Raw genomic sequence first — 22,581 nt, forward strand, 5'->3', positions numbered from 1 at the left:
TTTACGAAGGGTGGGCGATGTTTTAAGCGGCTATTGCATAGATGAATGCTCCTCCACGTAGCCGCTGCAGTAACAGATAGGGCGTGTAGTTGGGGGGTTGAAGTTTTTGTTTTTTTTTTCTCCTGCTGATCGATACGATTTTCAATGCCCTTTCGCCACTGTAACGATCATAGCGATTTCACTCTCGCCTTTCGAGCCCCACAACAACGCCTCACTTTTTTTTTATTCGCATGTATGAGCTGGTCTGTGTAATAGGAGAATCTGTTGCTGGGCCTGTTGGTATACATACTTGAAGAAACGAAAAAACCAGCTTACGGACGCTTACACAAGAAGAGAAGACGCTCGCTGGAACTAGCAACACGTTTAATGAAACCACATATAACGTTAACTCCCTGATAAGCCAAGCGCGCATGCGTCGTACCTAAAACACGTGTGATTCACAATCAGAGAGAATGACATCAGTAACCACATTTTTTAAAATAAGCAATCTTTTTCTTTGATAGTGACAGATACAGTAATGCATTTGTTCAAACCATATATGTTTCCAGATTTGCGCTTCAATCACTTCACATTCGTATTAATTGCGTGGTTCCCTTACCAACAATTTGCGTGCCTTTCAGATCAGGAGAACAGCCGCACACCCGCCAATGAGCAGGCAGATTTGCTCCTCCTCCTGACCTGATAGACGTCTGATCTGATTTTATTTACGCAAACCCCTGCCTATGTATGCGCAAATGCTTGCCATGATTAACAATGCAGAAATGGTCACGACCAATAAACAGCCGACGACGACGTTGATCTAACAGGCACTGGAGCATCCCAAAAGGAGCCCGATTCCTACGGGTCTCCCGCTTCCTAATGTCTCCCCTCTATATCTCCTTTTTCTGTACACGAGTATGGTTTTGCTGTCACCACCCTCCTGTTTTTTTTTCTTTTTGCTTTTATTGTTACCGCACTTGACTACGCGGCCACTCCTAGCTTCGTTGGGTCCAGCTGTTTTTGTTGTCAAACGCTGCCCCAGCAATTTCTCTGCACGTACGCTGCATGCCCTATGTGCACGACCGCCGGAGGCTGTAGCGCGTCCCTCCCGTCCAGATGCAGCGGCGGACCGTCTTTGAGACAGTTGCAGTTTGCGGACAGACACAAATGCCGGTCCTTCAGAAAAACAAGCATACGTAAGTGCAGCAAAGCGGCACGCGTGGTGACGATCGACAAAGGTCCTTCAAACGAATGAATGGCGTGAACATGCGCTGCAGGGGAATCAGCTTAAAAGAAGAATAAAATGCTCGACCCCCTCCTCCCTCCATTTTTTTTTGTGGTCTCTTTTAAGTGTCATTGTGGTGGCCCTCTTACCGCCTTCAACTCCGCGTTTGTTGATCCCCCCGGAACAACTTCGTAACCAGCGTAACCCCGACCAGGGGACGCGCTTCGCACCCCGCAAGAGAAGTTTTCAGGAGAAACTGGCGGCAGCGCCCCTGGCGGGCGCCCAGGCTGTCGACGCGGAGAGGGCCATGGCGGCGCGGCGCAGGGATACGGCAGTGAGCCCACTGCCCCAGTCTAGTACACTGTACTGGTAACTTTTGTTTTTGTTTGTTCGTTGTAAAGCCAAGATGGCAGCGCCCACGAAACGCGAATGGAGGTCGTTTGTTTACGCTGTGCCACCGTAGAAAAGACGTCCCAGGCGCTCGCACCGTCACCGCGTGCAGGTTTACCGCGTCAGTCACCGTCTGTATACTGAATAGCCAACGTGCCCACTCTGCGTTTATGTTTTACGCTTAAAAGAAGAGCTTACGGAGAACTTCGTCTTACAGCATCACCATGCCTGCCTTTTGCTCTGCGTGCGGCTGTCCGAGAACCAACGGCCGAGATGATGTAAGTAGTGTTTCACAACTTCCCATGTGAGCAAAAACGAGCTGCTTGGTGGATCGCTGCTGTGGAAGGAAGTGGTTTCAGTCCTTCGTGAACCACTTTTCTCTTCTCGAAACATTTTCGTGACAGTGACTACCTCAGAGTTTAACGCTAATGCTTGCATTGGCAATTCCGCTTAAATGTGCTCGACTAAGGCCAGGCGTGGTGCTGTCTATCTTCGTTTACGAACAGAGCGAATCGCAGGCACCGACGGCATTCTCGAGGCAGGCATTCTCGAAGAGACGAAAACAGGAGCAAGGGCGTCCGCAGAACTTTTTCCAGGGGGGTGCATCAGCAGTTGGGGGGGGGGGGGGGGCATACAGCATAAGTAGCTTTTGTTTCATTGCCGTGACATGATCGGCAAGATTAGTCCATAGCAGTATGTAACGTGCAAAGTTGGCTGGTAATCCTGAATGATGTTTCACGCGGATATGCGGGACTGGAGTGTGCTAATCAAACTGTGTAGCTTACTGCTACTGCATAGAAAATTATTATCCAAAATTCCAAGGGGTGGCAGCTGCCCCCCCTGCACCCCCCTCCGGACGCCCATGAACAGGAGGTAAGATGTAGAATGTCGAGCACGGCCTCCGAATGAAACTGTAATATCGTTCTTGTGCAGCGATCGGTGTAATTCTAAATCTTTCTAAAACCGTCGATGGTGTCAGTGTTTGAGATCAGCACGTAGGGTTTCCCCAGCACGAGCAGAATCTTGTGAGGGAGATTCGCAAACTCGGTGTGCGATGTGCCCGCTACTTTTTGCTGCGCTTTATCGAGTTCCTGCTTGTTACGGCTGTTGAGAATCGGGTACGAGTTGGCTGGAAAGGTTTACCTAGTGTCGTGAACGGGCGCCGTTCCCAGCGGCGGTGGAGAAACCGTCTTCTATGAACCGCGTGGCGGCGCTGTCCGTTGCTGGCGAGCGGAGGTTGACGAGCGGGAGCGGCTTGCGTCAGCGCAACAATGTCACTGTTGCAGAAAAACTACCTGAAAGAATTATTTCAGCAGGAGATTTTAATGCTCGTTTTTATCTTCGGGGCACTGATAGAACCGGCCAAAGAGGACAACTTATGAAAAATAATCTTTTTTTTTTTCGAACCATGTGCACTCCGACGTGTTTTTCGCCGTGTGCACATAAATTTAGCTCCCTCGACATGGCGTTTTCGTCACCATATGTTTTTATCCACTTTGAATGGGAAATCCTAATGCGCACGGGAGCGATCATTTGCCCGCGCTCAATGTTGCTATCACTGGATGCGTGTACGTGTCATTCGAAAGCTTGGCGACTGGCCGTTGTTCCTCGAAAAGGTAAAACTGGACGGCATTCTGACTAGAGAATTAAATGTCGATGAAATTAATGAGATGTTTGCTGGGCATATAATTTCATCCGTGGAACTAAATTAAATTATTGAGGCAATAAATGAGTGCACGACCGCGGTCTCTGCACTAGACCTCGGACACCTTTTGTAAATACCGAACTCTTGATAATTTCATTATTTTCAAACGTAAAAAAAAAAAAAAGACGCTATTGGGCGTAAGGCCCACCTCTGGAAAACTGGCGCCACAGTCGCCGTGACGTGCTTGGCAGGTTCATCGGCAGCGTAGTCTGCTTTGGGAGCGTGGACGCGCGCTAAAAACGAAATTTTAGAATCTGACCTGCGCTGTAATTCCGATTAAATTCCCGCTTTCCCGCTTCGGCGGTGCGCTCTACACAATCTTAAATTAATATCTGGGGTTTAAGGTCCCAAAACCACGATATGATTATGAGAGACGCTGTAGTGGAGGGCTCCGGAAATTTCGACCACCTGGGGTTCTTTAACGTGGACCTAAAGTTAAGTACACGGGCCTCAGACATTTTCGCCTCCATCGAAAATGCAGCCGCCGCGGCCGGGATTCGGTACAAAATGTTCCACATCAAAACCTTACATTGCGGTCTCAATACACTTTGTTTTCACTTCACTTGGCAGCTACTTGCTGCAATAACTTCTTTTGTACCGACGTTGTTTAGAGCAGGGGTTCTCAAACTTTCTGGCCTTGGGGAAACCCAACGGCTTTTCCAGAGTGCCGCGTAACCCCTAACTTTTTTGTGAACATGAAGACAATCGAAAGGGGTGGGGGGGGGGGGGCAATAACGCTTCTCGACGTGCGCAACCACAGTAATACTGCGCGCGCTTTCCTGTTCTTCTTTGTTTAATATCAAAAGCCGTCGCCGTTGCAACTCCCTATAATACAAAGACTTGCGATTTGCCGCCCCCCCCCCCCCCCCCCCCCCCCCCCCCGCGAGTCGAGTAAAGCGCCCACCGACCATACTGCACGCTTCAGGCACCGCGCATCGTAAGCAGTGTGTTCACGCAAACAAGCGCCGGACGTACGGACGCCTTCTTTATTTTTTTTGCAAAACAAAATGGACGTATGCCAATTCGTCGCACAAAGGAACGGCCGTCGACCGACACACTGGTCGTAAAGCTAAGCCTAAGTGCTCGTGTAGCCCACAGCTGGCGTGAAGCCATGCCTCTTACTCGTATCAAAGCGCTAGTTGCGCGTTTTGACCACAAAACCGACAGAGAGCAGTGGCAAATCGCCGTGAATGAAAACTGTGCCACGTGAACGCCGACGTGCCATGCGTCACGAATAAAGCGCTCAGATGCCCGTTAATGTTGTTTGAACCGGTTTGAACGCTCACGAGCATGAATTAGCGCTCCTCGTGTTCTGTCGCCAAGGGTCCGCAAACTGTACAAGTTTAATGGCGCGCACTAGACGACGAGTCTTTAGTGCTGCTACCTCGTGCACGTAGGTCTCTCGCTATCCGCAGACACCCGGTGTGCGGATGCGGCGTGCGATAGCTTCGTTAAATGCAAAAGGCAATATAAATTTGCTTGTTTCAATTAATTAATTGCTAATGGGAGTAAAACGGAAGCGGGTTGCTTTAGTTCTGACCGCTCGCGGAACCATATTATGTTCTTCAGGGAACCCCTGGGTTCCTCGGAACCCAGTTTGAGAACCCATGGTTTAGAGAACTGTCCAGCAAACGTTGTTATGTGACATTTGTTCACCTTCGCGTTGCACGATGCCACGTTTCACATCGTAGACTGCATTTCCTTCTTCCAGCAGTCAGGAAGCGTAAGGTCTTTAGCTTTGGTCTATTCACGTATTCATTCTATAGACAGCCGTAATTTCACTGGAATCGAAAGGAAGAGGTAGGAGTCATGCTAAAAAAGAATGCATACAGCGCGCCATATGCTCATGTCTGTCTTAGCACCAACCGATGAATGTAGCCGGTCGCTGCAGCCGCCTCCAGAAGAAGATGCGCTCATAGTCCTGGCCCTCACAATCCCTTATTCCCCTGTTGTGGTAACTCCAAAGCAGCTATATATGATTTCGGAGGGGCAGCGTCTCTAAGCCAGCGCTTTCCCTGCTTTTGGCCAATCCCCTCGATCAAGTTGTAGCACTAATCTGGACTCCCGCGCATCCGGGCCTTGGCGGAAACGAGGCGCCTCATGTCAGTGCCCGAAGATTTGCTGTCCGGGCGCAAGCATTCGATGTGTCGCAACTCGCTACGGAGGAGGCGCCGTTTTCAGCGCGGGATCGTCTTATAAGTTTTATTTTTTTCGCGACATTTGCACACACTACCGATTAGAACGTTTAACCTTTCCGCCACTCGTACGCCAATCCCCGCGCAAGTGTGAAAATCTGTGGCGACAGCTGCAGACTCACACCTTTCCTTCCCCTTACCTCCTCCACCGCACTCATCCCTCCAGTTAGACTACGCCCTCTTGTAAATTCTGCGCCTCTTCCACAGCAGGCTTAAACCGTATCATGTGGAGCTGCCCTAATCACAGTGGAGGGGGGGGGGGGGCATAGAATGGCGAGCAGTACATTGCGGGGACACTCATTAGTTCTTTCTCTGTCTCGCTCTGTACACTACACACACACACACACACAAACTATATATATATATATATATATATATATAAATCGTGGGCATTACACACACAACGCTGCACTCCAAATCATCTGTCGCAGGTATACCGATAGCTCAGCTGTTAAAAGCAAGGCAATAGATTACCGTCCTTTCACAGCCTGGCTCCCTTTAGCTGAAGCACCCCTGAAGTTACGCTGTATAACAATTTTGTCATTGCTTAGCCCGCTCTCTTTCGCATAACTTTATTATACATTCAAACGATACGAAATACTGCGAAATTGCACATGTGACCTGCACTTGCTACAAACACATGAAAAAGAATTGTCCTCGCTAAAAAAATCTTCTTGTTTCCACACATGTGGTTTTCGAAGTGGAGCACGGACGTTAAGCGCAGAGTGCCTACCCAACAGTAACCACGAGTTTACATAAGAATCAAGGAAAAATCTTTGCAGCGGTGGGCCATTCGCTGTGATAAATAGCAGCTTTGACAGCCTTTCAACAGAGAGCAATGACCCGGACGTTGTCATTATATTGTTAATGGCACTGAATCCTCGTTCACAGTCAGCAGTTAAAACAGGGAGGCACTTAGTGGCTGTCACGACAGGTTTGTGTAAACAAGGAACATTCTTGCCACCGTTTTCGAAGTAACTCCCCATGCCTTGAACGGAGTTATTCTCGTGCACGCGAAACCTTTGTGCTAGACGACGGACTTCGTCCTCGTCGTAAAGGACATCGAGATCATTGGGCCATGAACGCGGATTCAACACCTTTATGTCGTCGATGAGTAGTTTGTAAGCAGCAACATTTTGTTGTACAGTGCGGCTACTGCTTACACGCGAAGACTGGGTTGTAAGAAGCCGCTTCCTCATGTTGTCTGCCAAGCTCTGGTAAAATTGCTTTGGATTGCGGTGCAGTTCCACGCCCTTGAACGTCATCACCTTGTCTGTTTCATTGGCTTCAACTGCATATTTCCCTGGTCGAAATTTTCTGGCCTCAAAAGATGGCTGATCCCTCTTTCATAGGAATTGGTATAACACCAAAGTGAAACGTGTCGCCACAGAAGTAGTTTATTGTTTATAGTGCATTGTGACAGCTTGTACAATGTGTGCTGTTGTTTGGCAGATATAGCGAAGCTTGTTGTGGATCTATCGCACTCACGTTGACGCCTAGTGGCACATCTCCATGCCGACGACAAACGCCCATGATCATGATTTAACCCTTGCGGTAGCTGAAGTTCTTAACAGATACGTGGACACCGCATATGGGTGAATCCCGCGCAAAGATGGCATCAGCAAGCACATAATAGAGAGAGAGAGAGAGAATTAATTTATAGAAAGGCAGGGAAGTCGGCCTGAGGTATAGTTTGCTCTGGCCTGCTACTCTACACTGGGGAGGGGGGACAGTGGAGCGAAAGAGTGATGAATCACGATGGTAAAGTAGGGAGATGAGAATATTGTTCGTGACGCTGGGGCATATCTAAACACGTGCATCCAGTCTAGTGGCTTGTAAGAAGGCTACGACTGCTTCTATAACCACACTTGTGCTGCTGACGTCAGGCCAAGGACTTAACACAACCTCATCGGTTAATGGCCTACTATGATATTGCCCAATCGAGGAGATCAGTTCCTGTCGTTCTCGTGCGTACGCTGGACAGGCGCGAAATATATGTTCAAGTGTCTCTGGTAACTGACAATGACCGCAATTTTGACCGGTGTCACTGCAGCCGATCAAGTGGGCATAGCATCTTGTGAATTCCACACCAAGACGAATGCGGTGAATCATGCATGTCATCTTTCGCTTCAGCTTGTGAGGCATACGAAACTTCATTTCTGGGTCCCATTTATGAAGCCGCTTGTGCCGGCGTTCTGGTTTGTTCCAGTGCTCCAAAGTGGAGTTGCGCATTACTTGCCGAAGTAAGGCGTTAGTGTCTGTTCGCGAAAATGCAATGCAGACTTCCGGGGCATTATGTAAAGCTGTTTTAGCACCGGCGTCAGCCTTTCCATTCCCCATCACGCCTCAGTGAGCAGGTATCCACTGGAATGCTACATGATGCCCATTTTTTCATAGCATTGCCAAGAAGCTCTGCAATTTCTATCGATAAAGTATGATACGGGCCTTGTCTCATGATACAATCGATGCTTTGCAGAGCAGCTTCGGCATCACAGAATATCGTCCATCTTCGAGCGGGCTCTGCGGAAATGAATCGTATTGCTTCCCAAATAGCAACAAGTTCCGCAGCAGTTGAAGTGGCCTTGTGATCTAACTTGAAACTTCGAGCGACGGCTATTTGCGGAATGACAAAGGCTGCGGCGGAAGCACATGAGGTGGTAGATCCATCAGTGTATACGTGTGCCGCACCGCCATACATTGTATAAAGCACATAATATACACTAATGCTCGGTATGTACTCTTTTAAAGCGTCGTGAAATGCGAAGAGAAACGCTACGCTCATCGTGTCTTCCCTCTAGCTTGGCGTTACTTCTCACAAGGCGAGCAGGGAACGCGGTGCGACAGTCAGGCGTGCGTCGGAGAGCTATTTGTCGATATGGATGGGTGCCATGAGCTACGCTTGCGTTAAAGCCGCCACCTCACGGTGTGCTAAAGCGCTGACGGAATTAAACTTGTATTGGAAACGCGCCGAATGGGACGCTCGTTGCAGCGGCGCATTTTTGTTTGTTTGTTTTTTTCGAGCCTGATGGCACAGATGTCACCACCCCGTTGTAAAGGGGACGCTTATAGTATCCATCCATCCAAGAGCACTGTGAGAGGCAAGTGTGAAAAAAAGTACGCGTTCATGTCGCCCCGTAATGTGTTTGGCGTAGCTCAGTGGGCCAAACGCCCGCCAGCCATCGTCGCGGACCGGGAGGACATGGGTTCGATTCCCGTCAACGGAACTTTTTCTTATAGTTTTTTTTCTTTTTCATTTGATCGCGTTCATTTTGCTGACGTACTTCCGTGAGGGAGATACGTCATGAAAATCTTGCTGGACCCCGGAATAAAACAATTTCGTGTTAAAAAAATTGGACCATCTCCCCGAAGGGAACCCTGATGAGATGCGAAGCAGCAGCGTTGCGCACGGGTGGCGTCACGGGTTGAACGGCGCTAACGCGGGTGCTGCGTTGAGCGCTGGAAGCTTCGTTTGAAGCGAAACTCGGTGTAGCGTTTACTGGTGTAAACGTTTGTTTGAAACGCAGACACGGGAGGCGAGCGGGCGTTGGAGCCGGCAGCTGCGGGTGCTGCGGGGGGTGAGGGAGAGAGTGACGTACGCGCGCACCTGCGAGGGAAGCGTGCGAGGGGAGCGTGACGTCAACGCCCAGCTACGGCGTGACCTACATGGCACCGCTCCAACACCTGCGCCGAGGGAAGCGCGTTGCCTCGCGTTTGTGCGGACGGAGGGACAGCGTTACACAGGCTAGTCAAAGAGTTGCTTCGCATCTAAAAACGCCAGGCCTGCGCGGAAAGCGCAGCACAGTCACAGCGAAAGCTGGAACAGCGGCATTTCTAGAGCCTGTTGTAAACTCTCTTGTGGCTACTAATACAAGCACACTAGCAACGTACCCACTACGCCAAAAGTCATAGTTCTTTTTTAAGTCGGGAAGCCCCACCGCGATGTTAATCGTCATTCCGCGTGGAAGCGAAGTACCATCTGTAAGGCATTATGTGCCCTTTGTTCATGCGACGGTTGGTGACGATGAAGAATTATGGCTGAGGCCCTTGTAATGGGCTGGAAGCTTTAAACGACCCACTAGTTACGTAATTCGCATTGTGTGACGCCCGGTCGTTATTTAACTCTCCCACCATGCTTTATAATTAACATACCTTAAAGTGAGAAAGAGAGAGAGGGGGAGAATTGACTTTATTGAGACCCTGAGGAAATGGATCATGGGAGCCTTATGGGCTTCCTTGGCAACCAATAGAAGTGCCCTTGCGAGGAACCCACTACGCTATAAATCATAATTTTTGTGAAGTAGGGAACCAGCCACTATGCAATTTTTCGTCATTCTGTAACCAGGCGTCACGCAATGCGAATTGCGCAGCGAGTGGGTTGTTGAATGCTTCAAACCCATTACAATGGGGTCTGCCGTAATTCTTCATCGTCATCAGTCGTCGCATGAACAAACTGCACATAATGCCTTACAGATGTGTGTGCTGTAAGGCATTATGTGCACTTTGTTGATGCTGTGCCTGATTCGTCATTCTGCGGAGAAGCGAGGTACCAGTTACACATCTGTTTGGCATTATGTGCACTTTGTTGACGTGACGACTGATGGCGATGAAGAATTATGGTTGATCCTTTTGTAATGGTTTGGAAGCTTTTAACGACCCACCAGTTGTGCAATTCGCATTGTGTGACGCCCTGTCGTTATTTCACTCTGCCGCCACACTATATAACATACGTTAACGTGAGAAATAGGGAGAGGGGGGGGGGGGCAGGGGAGGAACTTTAGTCAGACCCAGAGGAAATGGATCATGGGATTATCGGCTTCCTTGACAACCACTTGTGAGGAACCCACTACGCTATAAATCATGATAATTTATCGGAAGTAGGGAAGCAGCCACTATAGCCATTTTTCATCATTCTGTTGGGAACCGTGGTACCCGCTAAACATCTGTAAGGCATTATGTGCACTTTGTTGATGCTGTGCCTGATGGATGGATGGTGGAACTTTATTAAATATAGTCCTGAGAGACGCGACTAGCGCGCAGTGGGCTTCTCCCACGTTGGGACGGGCAGGCTTAGCCTGACCGCCGCATCGTGGGCTGTCTGGACGGCCCAAAGCTGATCCCCCTTGTTGGGGCTTCTGATGGCGGAGCTCCACTTGGCTGGGTCGGCTTGTTCACTGCCCAGTAACGAGGGGCATCGCCAGAGCATATGCTCTAAGTTAGCTATTTCCCCACAAAGGGGACACGAGCTGCTAGTGTAAGTATCCGGGTAAATTTTGTGAAATAAGGCCAGATTTGGATATGAATCAGTCTGCAGGAGTCTAAGCGTCATGGCCTGGGCTCTGTGTAGTTTTCTGTGAGGAGGGGGGCAGACCCTCCTGCCTAGGTAGAAGTGCTGCGTAATTTCATTGTATGTGGTGGGCTGATCTCTATTGTCCAACGTCGTGGGCTGGGGAGAACCTCCGTGGGCGCGGAACGTCATACCTCGCGCCTTGGAGTGGGCCAGCTCGTTGGGGTTGGTGGGGCCTCCTTCAAAATGACCCATGTGAGCAGGGAACCACGTTAAGATGTGGTTAGAGATGTCTTTTTCACCGAGAATACGGCGTGCTTCCTTGGCGATTGCGCCGACGGCGAAGGCACGGACGGCTGCCCGTGAGTCGCTGTATACGTTCGCGCGCTTCTCGTCGAGGAGAGCGACGGCGATGGCCACCTGCTCGGCAGCGCTCGAGGAGGAACGTTCAATCGATGCGGCGTTGATGACCGAACCAGCTTGGTCGACCGAGACCACTGCGTATTTGTTGCTGTTCCCGTACCTGGCCGCGTCGACAAAACAGCTCTCCCCAGGGACCTCTGCTACACTGCGGAGGATCGCCGCTGCCCTGGCCCGTCTTCTTCCCGTGTTTCGCAGCGGGTGCATATTGCGCGGAATGGGGGAAACGATGATTTGTTCACGTTGTCTTCTTGGCAATCCCTGGTGTAAAGGGTGATGTTGGACCGATCGTCACGCTTGTTATGCGTGCCGTGCGAAGAGGAAATGGACGCTGGGACGACGTGGTAAAACACGCACGACATTTATGACAGAACAAAGAACAACTAAAAAAAACGTTAAGGAGAAGGAGGAATACAGAGACAGTCTAAACAACACTAGAAAAACAAAGAACGCGAGTTCAAGGAACAAATGGTGAATTCCATTGGCGGATTCGGAGTGGCCAACGAACTCTACGCCGGAGCACTCCACTCCGTGAAGAGCATCCGAAGGAAAACTGCCAATGGATCACAAGCGCCCTCGCCAGAGCAAACGGTAGGGGGCGCTAGCGTACATCTGCGTCGCAAGCGCCCAGCATTCCTCGCGGTTCGCGCAGTTTTCGCCTTCACGGGCGGAAGCGGAGAGAATGGGCGCGATCGGACAGCGTATTTCATCGCACACGCGGCACGCCAAGCTCTGCGCACGCGCGAGGGAGCTTGCGCCTTCCGGTCCAATCCGCCGCTTTTCGCGGAGTAGAGAGAGTTGCTCCGTGGAGTGAATCTGGCGCCGGAGCTGCTCCAGATCTGCCAATGAATCATACAGGGAGCACTCTCAATCCGCCAATAGAACACACTTGCTCCGAATGGAGCAGAAAAACTGCTACCGGAAGTGCTCCGAATCTGCCAATGGAATTCACCAAAAGTTTGAGGACCTCACGGTGCGAAGGTCGGCACGGCGGACGATGAGGTGCAGGGGCAAGAGGCGGGCGAAAGTTGAGGTGCAGCGGGGTGCGTCTCGATGTGCGTCGCTGTGGCGACGATGACGCTTGACGGCGTGGGTCCGACTACGAGCAGTCAACCTGCATCAGAGACGCGATGCTCTGTGCAGGGATGGTCAGCCTGCTCAGAGGACAGCTTGCGCTCGAGTCGCGATGCTCGGCGCACCCGTGACCATTCGCCAGGCCACGCTCAATGCTGGGCTGAACAGCTGACCGTGGAGACGCCTCGCCGAGATCCGCGATGCTCTCGGCAAGGAACAGAACAGCAGGCCAGGCCACGCTCCGAGATACAGTACTCGCGCTGGCAACGCCGCCTCAGGTGGTGGTTGGCCGGCACCAGCACGGACAGCCGCGTTCCCTGGCTGGAACCTGGATCGCCGGCGTCCGACGCTTCGGCCCGCTGTCTTGCGTCTCCCGCTGCTTCGGCTCGTCCCCAGCCACCAAGCACTTAGCCACGTATCCTTCACAAGTGGTCCAATCGTGGAACACCACCTCTATGGACCCTCACAGGTCATCAGCTGATTGGCTGGCCTCAAGCACAGAGCTGGCTCCAAATTGCACGCGTCCGGCGCCGCACCTTCGTCGTCGGCGACACATTTTTGTTCCATTCATCACACCTGGTAATTGTCGTCCACTGTGGCCGACGGGATACCCATGGCCATCAGGAGTCGCCTCCCAGCCTTCGTGCCCGAGAGTCTGATGACCTGTGCCCTCTCCTGTGCCTCCGCAATCTCCTCGAGCGTATTGTGCATTCCCAGCTGTAGGAGTCGTTCCGTCTGCGTGTAGTTCGGGATACCAAGAGCGCTCTTGATGCCTCTCCGGATCATGGCGTTTAATTTATCCCGCTCAGCCCTCCTCCAGACATGCATGGCCGCGACGTAGGTAAAGTGGCACAGTAAGAACGCGTGGATAAGCCTGACCAGGTTGTCTTCTGCAAGACCACTGCGTCTGTTGGCGACCCTCCTGATAAGGCCGATGGTGCTGTCAGTCTTTTTTGCGAGCCGGAGGATCGTTTGGCTATTGGTGCCCGACGAATCCACGATCATACCGAGGATGCGGATCGACGCGACCCTAGGGATTATGGCCCCACTCTTCGTATGCAGGTTGATGTCACTCTCTGCCAGGGGCTTCCAGTCTTTTGCCTTGCGTCCCCGCCTGCTGGGTCTATACAAAAGCAGCTCTGATTTACTCGGTGAGCACCTGAGGCCCGTGTCCTGCAGAAATGACTGTGTAGTCGATGGCTTCCTGGAGGGCAGATTCAATGTACCCATCGCTGCCTCCAGCACACCAGATCGTTATGTCGTCCGCGTAAACAGTATATCCGATGCCTTGAATCTTGTCCAGACCCTCCGATAAGCCAACCATGGTGATATTGAACAATAGCGGTGAAATCACGAACCCTTGCGGGGTGCCCCTATTGCTCAGTGCCATTTTGTCCGTTTCGATCTCGCCGACCTTGAGCAGGGCGCTGCGTCCCTCGAGGAAAGATCGAACGAAAGCATGGAAGGCCGCGCCCAGGCCTAGGTTCGAGATTGAGTCGAGAATGAACGAGTGATGTATATTATCAAAAGCCTTCTCTAGGTCAAGACCGAGAATGGCCTGTCCCGGGTGTTACTGTCGAGTATCTGAGTCTTGATGAGCCTCATAGCGTCCTGAGTTGAAAGACCGGGCCTAAATCCCACCATGTTGTGAGGAAACAGCTCGTTTTTCTCGATAAACCCTGTGATTCTGTTGTGGATGACATGCTCTGCCACCTTCCCCACACAGGATGTAAGAGAGATAGGCCGTAGGCTTTCCAAGCTCGGTGGCTTGCCGGGCTTAGGAATGAGGATGACCCGCGCAATCTTCCACTGCTCAGGGACTGCGCCCTCCTTGCATATACGGTTGATTTCGTCCGCGAGAAACTCGACCGACTCGTCCTCGAGGTTTCTGAGTGCCTTGTTTGTTACACCATCCGGGCCTGGCGTGGATCTACCATTGAGATCATGTAGAGCTCTCCGGATCTCCTCGATGGTGAATGGTTCGTCCAGAGTGCAGTTTGGTTTCCCACTGTATTCGGTGTAGGCGCCGCCATCGCTCGTTTTCAGAGGCAGGTACTTTTTTGCAAGATAATCCAGGACTTCCTCCTCCGTTGATGACCTCGTGGCTTCGTGGAGGGTCTTGGCCAGTACTCTTCTCTGATTTGATTTGGTTCCGGTCTCGTCAAGGAGGTGTTTTAGAAGATTCCACTTGCCCCGCGTCCGCACCTGACCATCGATCGAATTACAGATATCATCCCACTGCTGTCTTGACAGCGTTTGACAGTGTTCTTCTATCACCTTGTTGAACTCGGCAATTTTCTTCCGGAGCCCGCGATTGAGGCGCTGGCCCGTCCATCTCTCGAGGAATGACTGCTTAGCTTCGAGAAGGTGCGCAAGTCGGCTGTCCATCTTCTCTGTCTGCAAGTCTGTCTGCACCATCTTGATGGACTCCCGGACATCCTGCATAACTGATTCGGTCCATTGTTCTAGGTCTTCCGGCTTCTCTCCATGGTCTGCTCGTTCTCGGCGGATTTTGCGGAACCTGCCCCGGCCGGTAATCGAGAAGGCCCGAAGCTTTTTTTGCGAAACCTCAAAGGTGGTCGTAGTTATGTAGTGATCGCTGCCGAGATCGAACATCAGGTTGGACCACTTGACTGAGTCGACGTTCTTGACGAAGGTGAGGTCTGGTACAGAGTCTCGGGTGGTAGATGTGCCCCTCCTGGTTGGGAACGCCCGGTCTGACACTAAAGAGAAGCCGAAATCACTCGTTTCCTGCCACAGGCTTCTACCCTTAGCCGTGTCGTGGAGGTAGTTCCAGGCATGAAAAGGGGCGTTAAAGTCCCCAGCCACTATGAGAGGCGAGGTGCCCGCCAGCCTAACTGCCCTGGTGATTACTGTCTTGAACCGTTGCCTGTGCTCTTTCGGGCTGCTGTATACATTAGAACGTATATGCTATCCTTGTTTGCTTGACCTGGGATGATTTCAATCAGAGACTGCTCCGTTTTTCCGGGCGGGATTCTCAGATCGTGAACGATGAACGTGCACTTGTTGCTAACCAGTGTGCAGATGCCCCTGCCATCTCCGTGTAGCGCATGGGATTTGTATCCCGGAAGAGTGATGTTGCTTGCTAACGTTTCTTGCAGTAAGATAACATGTGGCTTTTCTTGGTGAGTGCGAATAAATTGCTGCAGAGTGTTTCTTTTGCGTTGAAACCCTCTGCAGTTCCATTGCCAGATTCTGAATTCCTTAATTGGCGCCATCATCACTGTTCTGCTTGCTGACCGCACTGGTGACGCGTGGTGGCGCGTTGCCGTCCACGACCGGGCGCGACGTAGCCTCTGGCGCGCCTTTGACTTGCGACTCGAGATTCTCGATCCTAGCGTTCATGGCCGCGAAGTGTTGCGCCACACCTGCGCGGAAACTGTTTAGCTGCTCGCCGAGTTGCTTAATATCAGTGCTGAGGCTGTTTAAAACTTCTCTTATTTCGGATTTCGCTCTGTTGGCCGCACTGTCCGCGTTGCTTGAAACCGCTCTCCTCTTGGCGGGGTGGCCCGATGATGCCTCATCCGCGCCCACCGGGACCTCCATGGGCTGTGGGGAATCTGTGACTATGACGCTGGGTTGCGCATGTGAATATCTACTTTTCTTGAGCTCCGCTACCTCGGCTCTAAGCTGCTCTATGATACTGTAGCGAGAGAGAGACGTGAAGGCGGCCGACGTGGCCGTGCCGAAGTCTCGCCACTTTATTCGAGGGCCCTAGTACAAGCAGAGCGGCAGCGGCTGCCGGCGTCCAGCCTCCAGGAGCGTGAGCACGTTCTTAACTCCTCGCGCCTCGAGCTCTGAGCATGAGCTGCGCGAGAGGCGCGGCGCGTAAATGGTAAAACGATGATGATGATCGTGAGCGATGATGATGATGCCGCTACAGATTACTCCCCCCCGCAGAAATGAAGCCGAAATGAAAAACTATGGGGGCGTATATACAAGGCTGGTGACGAGAGAGAAAATGTCCGTGGGCAGTCTAGGTCGTCAACGGTGAAGGACTGTCGGGAACCATTGGGTCTCTGGCGGGCGGCTCTGGGAGAAGCGTAGAGGGCGGGGGTCGCAACGAATGGACGCTGTAGGCAGGAGCGAATGCACCCGAGGCCGTACACGTCGGAGCCGAACCAACAAAAATGGCTGGAGGCGATGACAGACGCTACACCGGCAAGATCGGCGAAGGGAACCACTGCGCGCACTCGGTGCACGTTGTCTTCTGCGCGAGACGAAACGCCGTCGTGTACAGTGGGCGTGAGCAGAATGCGGCAGCTTGCGACGGAATTGGGGGCTCAGCGCGGAGGATTGCGCTGGGGCACATCGAAGGCGCCGGCATGCATGCGGCCCTGCACAGGTTCTGGCATGTCGTGTCGTAAGACACCCAAAACGTCGTAGCATTGTGCGCTGTACGCCTGTGGTGCGATTGGTCATCGTCGGTGCTGTGATCAGCGCGCTTGGATGGTGCTCAGATGTCGTGTGGGTGGCGTCGTGTGTCAAAAGCTCCGGAGGAAACCCGTGGTGCAACCGAGCAAGCGTAGTCTCTGCAGGTTCTGACGGTGCAGCTGCGCTCGGTGAAGCATCTACGGTAGCAGCGCAGGTCGGAATACTGCACGTCTGCCGTCGTGGCAGGCGTGACATTTGCATGCGGTGCTGCCTTTGATGAAACAGGCATGTCATCCTCAGGCGATTCCGTCATCGTTGCCGCGTCCCGCATGTTCGGCCGAAGTTGGTGAGGGGCACGCACTGCTGCTGCGGGAGACGTCGAGGGCGATGCGGATCGCTGCTGGCAAGAAACGCAGAGCTTTGAGGTCGATGGAAGGTCACGCTCGGGCATCGTCGACGGCGAAACCTCCGCGAGCGAGGGGCGCACAGCGGGCGAGAGGTTGTCCGTGTCAGCTTACAGGTCGTGCGGCAAGGTAGCCAGCGTGGAAGCTGAGGTCAGGGACGTGTCGTGAGCCGGCGAGGACAGGGAGGACGGGCGGATGGCGGGCATGCCTGGTGGACCGTCGGCCGAGGGCGTCGAAGCAGCGCACCTCGTGGCGGACTGGTCGATGGCAGCAGCAACGACGTCGGCCGCGGAGACCTCGGGCGTGGGAACTTGAACATCGTCGGGCGGGTCGTCCGGCGCGGGAACCGCTGCGCTGGTGGCCGGGCGAGAGGTCGGAGGAGTCGTAGCCGGGGAAGGTAGGTCGTGGTCATGGGAGGGCTGCGGGCCGGGTGGTACCGCTCGCGTTGGCGGAGGGGAAACCCGGAACTCACGGGTCCCCGGTAGCGGGGACCCGTGAGTTCCGGGGTGCTCTGCGCTGCGGTGCTGGCTCGCCATAGCGAGCCAGCACCGCAGCGCAGAGGTCGTCGTATGGCTGCGGGCTGGATGACGACGCGGCGGACAGATGATGCAGCTCAGCTGGGAGGGCGTCAAGCAGGATATCTTGCATCAGTGGCTGTGCGGTGACGCCGTTCACCGCGAGGCAGGCGTCGAGCTGCATAAACCACGCTCGGGGGTAGGCCGGGTGAAACGGCGGAACTGGAGGGCAGAGTCGCGGAAGCATGGCAGCGGGCCGCTCGGCGAAGGGCGTGTTCTCCGGGTCACCAATTGTAGCGAGAGAGAGACGTGAAGGCGGCCGACGTGGCCGTGCCGAAGTCTCGCCACTTTATTCGAGGGCCCTAGTACAAGCAGAGAGGCAGCGGCTGCCGGCGTCCAGCCTCCAGGAGCGTGAGCACGTTCTTAACTCCTCGCGCCTCGAGCTCTGAGCATGAGCTGCGCGAGAGGCGCCGCGCGTAAATGGTAAAACGATGATGATGATCGTGAGCGATGATGATGATGCCGCTACAATACCTCGCATTGCTGCATTCTCTTTTTCTAACTGGGATAGTTTGACTGAATAATGCTCTGGCGATGGACCCCCCGTTACGTTTTCGGTGCATCCTCTGACACAGTCGGCCCAGGTCCTCGATCCGGGCGTGTCCTTGAACGAGATTCTGCTCCGCGGACCCCGGGACCGAGAACGGCTGGTGGAACCGGATGTGCTTCTAGGTTTGGATCGATCCTTGACGCGACCCCTGGAATTCGAACGGCTTCTAGATCTGGACCTGGAGCGGGCGCTAGGGTTCCTCGAGTGACCGTGAGCGAGAAGATCGCTCCCCCTGGTGGCAGAACGGCGCCTAGAGCGAGATCGACGAGTCGACGACTTTGGGGTTGCATCATCCTGCCTGGCCGCTTGAGCTCTCTCCCTTCTTCGAAGACGAACGACGTACGGAACTTGAAATCTGTGCTTACAGGACTTGTCCGCCGTCGGGTGTTGGCCCCCGCATAGGCCACACTTGGGAGTGCAGGCATGGGTGCTGTCCGTGTTGTTCACCCCACAGCCGCGACAGATGACGTTCTCCGGCGTCGGGCGAACGTCTGCGCGATGACCTAGTCTGCCGCATGCGTAGCAGTTATCGTGTTGTCGTAGATATAGAGAACATTTCACGAGCGAAGGCCCGTACCTGACGAAATTGGGCACTTTGTAACCGTCAAAAGCGATGACTACAGCTTCTGTGTTCTTGATCCTTTTGACCGCCAGGGCTAAAGGGTTCCTCGAATTAATGATGTTTCTGTCCAGCTCGGCCTGGCTCTGCCCGATATCGACGTTACGAATCACGCCCTTGCACGTAGCATGAGGGGCCGCCTCGTAGGTGCTGACCTCGCGCTGGCTTTCCCCGATGGTTATGAGTTCTACCTTGAGGTAGGCGTCGGCGTTCACCCTGGATGGAGTGCTGGCGACGATGATGTTTTGCATGGTGTTGGGGCATATGATGTCTTGGATAACTTTGTCGAGGCCGAGCCCCGCTGCAGTGAAAATCGCCTGCCCGAGTCGAATAGGGCCCGTCTTCCGGACGTCTAGTCCTCCCCGGGGGCGAAAGATGATTCTGAAATGTTCCTTGGGTAGTGGTGGCATCCTCGACGCTTTAATGATCTTGCTCCTTGGCCCCTTGGCTCTCCTGCTGTGCTCTGCTTCGCGACCCGATCCGCCACTCTCTGCCCGCGGTCGGTCGCCGGGCCGCCCTCGGCCAGCACTCTTCTTGATGGCTACCGATCGCCACCCGTACTCCGCACTAAATTCTTCCGGAAGAAGCTCCTCCCCCTCCACAGTGATCATCATGCCCTCCTCCATGCTGGAGTCGAGGTACCGAGGGAAAGCCCTCGTGACAGTCCCACTCGTCTGATGACGATGAAGAATTATGGCAGAGCCCAATGTAATGGGTTTGAAGCATTTAACAACCCACTCGTTGCGCAATTCGCATTGTGTGACGCCTGGTTACACAATTCGCGTCGTGTGAAGCCTGGTTCTTGTTTTACTCTTCTAGCACTCTATATTACATATGTTGATGTGGTTCCTTCCCGACATGAAGACTGTATAATGTCTTTTCACAAGGCAGTTTCAAGCAGTTGCATGGCTCTGAGGTAGAATACGGGGCTCCCACGCCGAGGCCACAGGTTCGAACTCCGTTCCATCCTGGAAAGTTTTTGTTATTTAGTTTTTTTTTATTTCGCGCGATAGTGGTTACGGACACTGGCGGCGGACAACTACGGCATCAAAACGGCCTTTGAAATGATCTCATAACAGCTTTCGCAATAAAACTGCTATTTGCCGTGTGATTTGGTTGTGCGCCGCTGGCAAGGTGATTCCTGTCTTCTGTAAGATCAAAGAGAGCTCGGAAAGCTCGGCCAAACTGTCACAAAGGAGTCACAGATATTTTACAAACTCAACCTACGACAACGTCTCTGAGAGCTCCTTGTATTGACTCTGCTATCTGGTGTCTCGCCTAAGATCTCGGGAACTGCTCAAAAAGTGATTGTACAGGGCGGGGTAGGACTTCATCACTGCATATACCGATGGAAAGCTCGAAGCCACCCACCTGATATCTAAAGCTTTTCCAATCCTCAAAAGTGACGTGTTGAGATCTTTTGGACAGCTTTCAAGTTCCCTGCGGTTTTTCGGGGAACTGCTGTACAAGCAGCACAACTTATCTATGAAGATTTTAAAGTGGTTTATCCCTTCCACATCTCGAACAGTCTCTCCGACTGCTAGTTCTAAAGGATGTGTGGAGCAGTGCCATGTTATGAGGTGAGGGAATGATTCTTCAAGGAGCTTCGCTACGCCCGATTGTTTTTCGAGCATAACTGAAGCTCAGTCCGATGCAAACGCGATCAGATTTTCCTTCAGCACGTCCACCGTGAGACCGTGCGAATGGAAACACGTAAGTAACGCATCTTTTATGCCAGTTGCTGTTGCGTCCTCAGCGTCCACAAGGTCCAGGAAGAATGTGATTGGCTCTGCATTTTTGAAGCTAGAGCGTAAATACACAATCAATGTCGAGTGCTTGCTGATCGTTGTGCTCTCGTCGATTAGCACAGAGAATGTCTCCTCACTTTCAATGATAGTTTTGCACATCTTCTTGCTCATTTCTTGCCCAATGTGGCACTGGAGACATTCGTGTGTAGAATTCTTTCCAGGGCCACGCCGTTGGCGATTTGCACGCCAATTTCGTCCCCGAAATAGCTGAAATGACGGCAGTTCTTGGCTTGCTTGTAGCAATGCGAGGTATTTTTTGTGCGACTTCCTTGTGTTCACTGTGCTGCTCCATGAAGGATTCTTCGAGCTTTCTTTGCTGTCTTCTCTAATTCCAAAGCCTTGAGGTGGGCATCTGTCTGTCTGTGCTGGTATATCTTCTTGCGCAAGGCTTTCTGTCGTTGATGTTTGGTGTCTCCAAACGCTTTTACCAATCCATTCTGTCGCGATTCGTCTCTGGCTGCCCAGATGTTTTACCTTCGAGGATGGGAGGCATTTCAGCTTTCCGTCCCTGACGCTCAGTCAGTCATTTTCTTTCAGGAAGAATTCGCTTTGTTTTGCGCTCCAACAGTCAGGTAAGCTCGGAACATTCGATTGACTAGAGTCATCGTCAGCTCTTTTCGGGGAATGGTCGGTAACGCCAGGAGTAGCAGATGAAGTTTCGCTGTTGTCTTCATCTGGGCCACTCGCGGACACAGTCCGCGACACGGGAATAAAAGAACTTGTTAGTTTTCTGTTCTTGCTATCCTTTGCAGCCATGTTAAGACTTGTAGCAAGAGAAAAAAAAACTGTTTCTAAGGGCACGTGACAACGAGTACGGATGCACAGAGCCTGGCCAGCATGACGGTAGCTCTGGAGAACTGGCTAGCGCTGTCACGAAAGAGTGCGTATTAGGCGCGCGTCGCCAATTTCAAACGACGGCATGACATCCCGGTGCCTAGGTTAGCCTCCACGGAGCGCGCGGAACGAAAAAGTCACAGTTTCGCCGCAAGGGCGAAGCAATGAATGCGATGGCAAGAAAAGCGGCCCGTGATGTACGCGCTGCTACGCTGCAGAAACTTCTGCCCCCCGGCAGCAACTACCGCGCGAGCAGACAGCGGAAGTGCAAGGTTCTCCCTGCGCAAATATTAGAAGCGAGCGAGCTGGCCGACGACTTTTAAATGCGCCCGGTGCACTCCTCGCGCCATCTCGCTGTTAAGGCTCTGTTATACTCCGGCGTCCGACGCGAGCGCCCGCGAGGACGTTGCGTTTCGTCACGCCGAGCTGGCGACGCAACGCCAGGCGCAAATCGGTCTCCGCTACAGTCGACCCGGCTCCAACACGCCGGTGCGATCGCATCTAGAGGAGCGCATGCGCAGTAAAGCGAAGAACGCCCGCGCCACCTGTCAGGAACCGACGAAACAGCCCGCGAAGCAGGTTCCTGTACATGCGAGTCTGGCGCGTCTGGCGCGAAATGCAGCAGGATCTATTTGGCGCCGAGCGACGCCCGAGCGCGCCAGCAGCCGTCGGCCGCGTCGGCGGTCAGCCGACGCCGGACTATAGAGGGCTGTTTTTTGCGGACGTAACGTCGCCGCGACGCGCGCGCTCGCTCGTCGACGTTACGCTGGAGTATATCAGAGCCTTTAATGAAGAAACGCTTATAAGCGCCTGCCGTCTCTGAGTCCAGCCAGCGGTAAAGGGTGTGTATATTGTTGAGCAGTGGAATAAAGAGAAAGAATGCTTGGTCTAGGGCTCGGGTATTAATTACGCGACATTCTTTCTGGTGCCGAAAACCCCCCGGTCATCGCCCTTCCAAGACTTCCAGCTTCCATGGCATCGTTGGAGGGGCTCCGCAAAAACCGTGGCGTCGTCAGGGCCAGCGTCACACGAACCATTACGCTCCTGACCGACGAACTTCAGGCCACGGCTCCCGATGCCGCTCAAGTTGATTCGCACGTTACATACCTGACTCAGAAGAACGT

At 52.9% G+C, this 22,581-nt stretch overlaps 2 protein-coding genes and 1 long non-coding RNA gene across 3 annotated transcripts in view; 2 read left to right on the top strand and 1 right to left on the bottom strand.

Moving 5' to 3' along the window:
• Window positions 1-22,581, top strand: part of LOC119390659 (gastrula zinc finger protein XlCGF57.1-like) — a 447,432-nt gene that overhangs the window by 392,767 nt on the left and 32,084 nt on the right. The window lies entirely within an intron of this gene.
• The window catches only part of LOC125758200 (uncharacterized), a 270,696-nt gene that overhangs the window by 218,418 nt on the left and 29,697 nt on the right, over window positions 1-22,581 (bottom strand). The gene's annotated exons all lie outside the window — the stretch shown is intronic.
• Window positions 1,637-22,581, top strand: part of LOC119390661 (gastrula zinc finger protein XlCGF57.1-like) — a 52,201-nt gene continuing 31,256 nt past the window's right edge. The window contains exon 1 of the mRNA XM_049415141.1: window positions 1,637-1,872. Within this exon, the coding sequence (XP_049271098.1) occupies window positions 1,819-1,872 (54 nt within the window). The 5' untranslated portion in view covers window positions 1,637-1,818. The remainder of the gene's footprint in view (window positions 1,873-22,581) is intronic.

This window comes from Rhipicephalus sanguineus, chromosome 4 (genome assembly GCF_013339695.2).
Source record: "Rhipicephalus sanguineus isolate Rsan-2018 chromosome 4, BIME_Rsan_1.4, whole genome shotgun sequence".
Classification (NCBI taxonomy): Eukaryota; Metazoa; Arthropoda; class Arachnida; order Ixodida; family Ixodidae; genus Rhipicephalus; species Rhipicephalus sanguineus.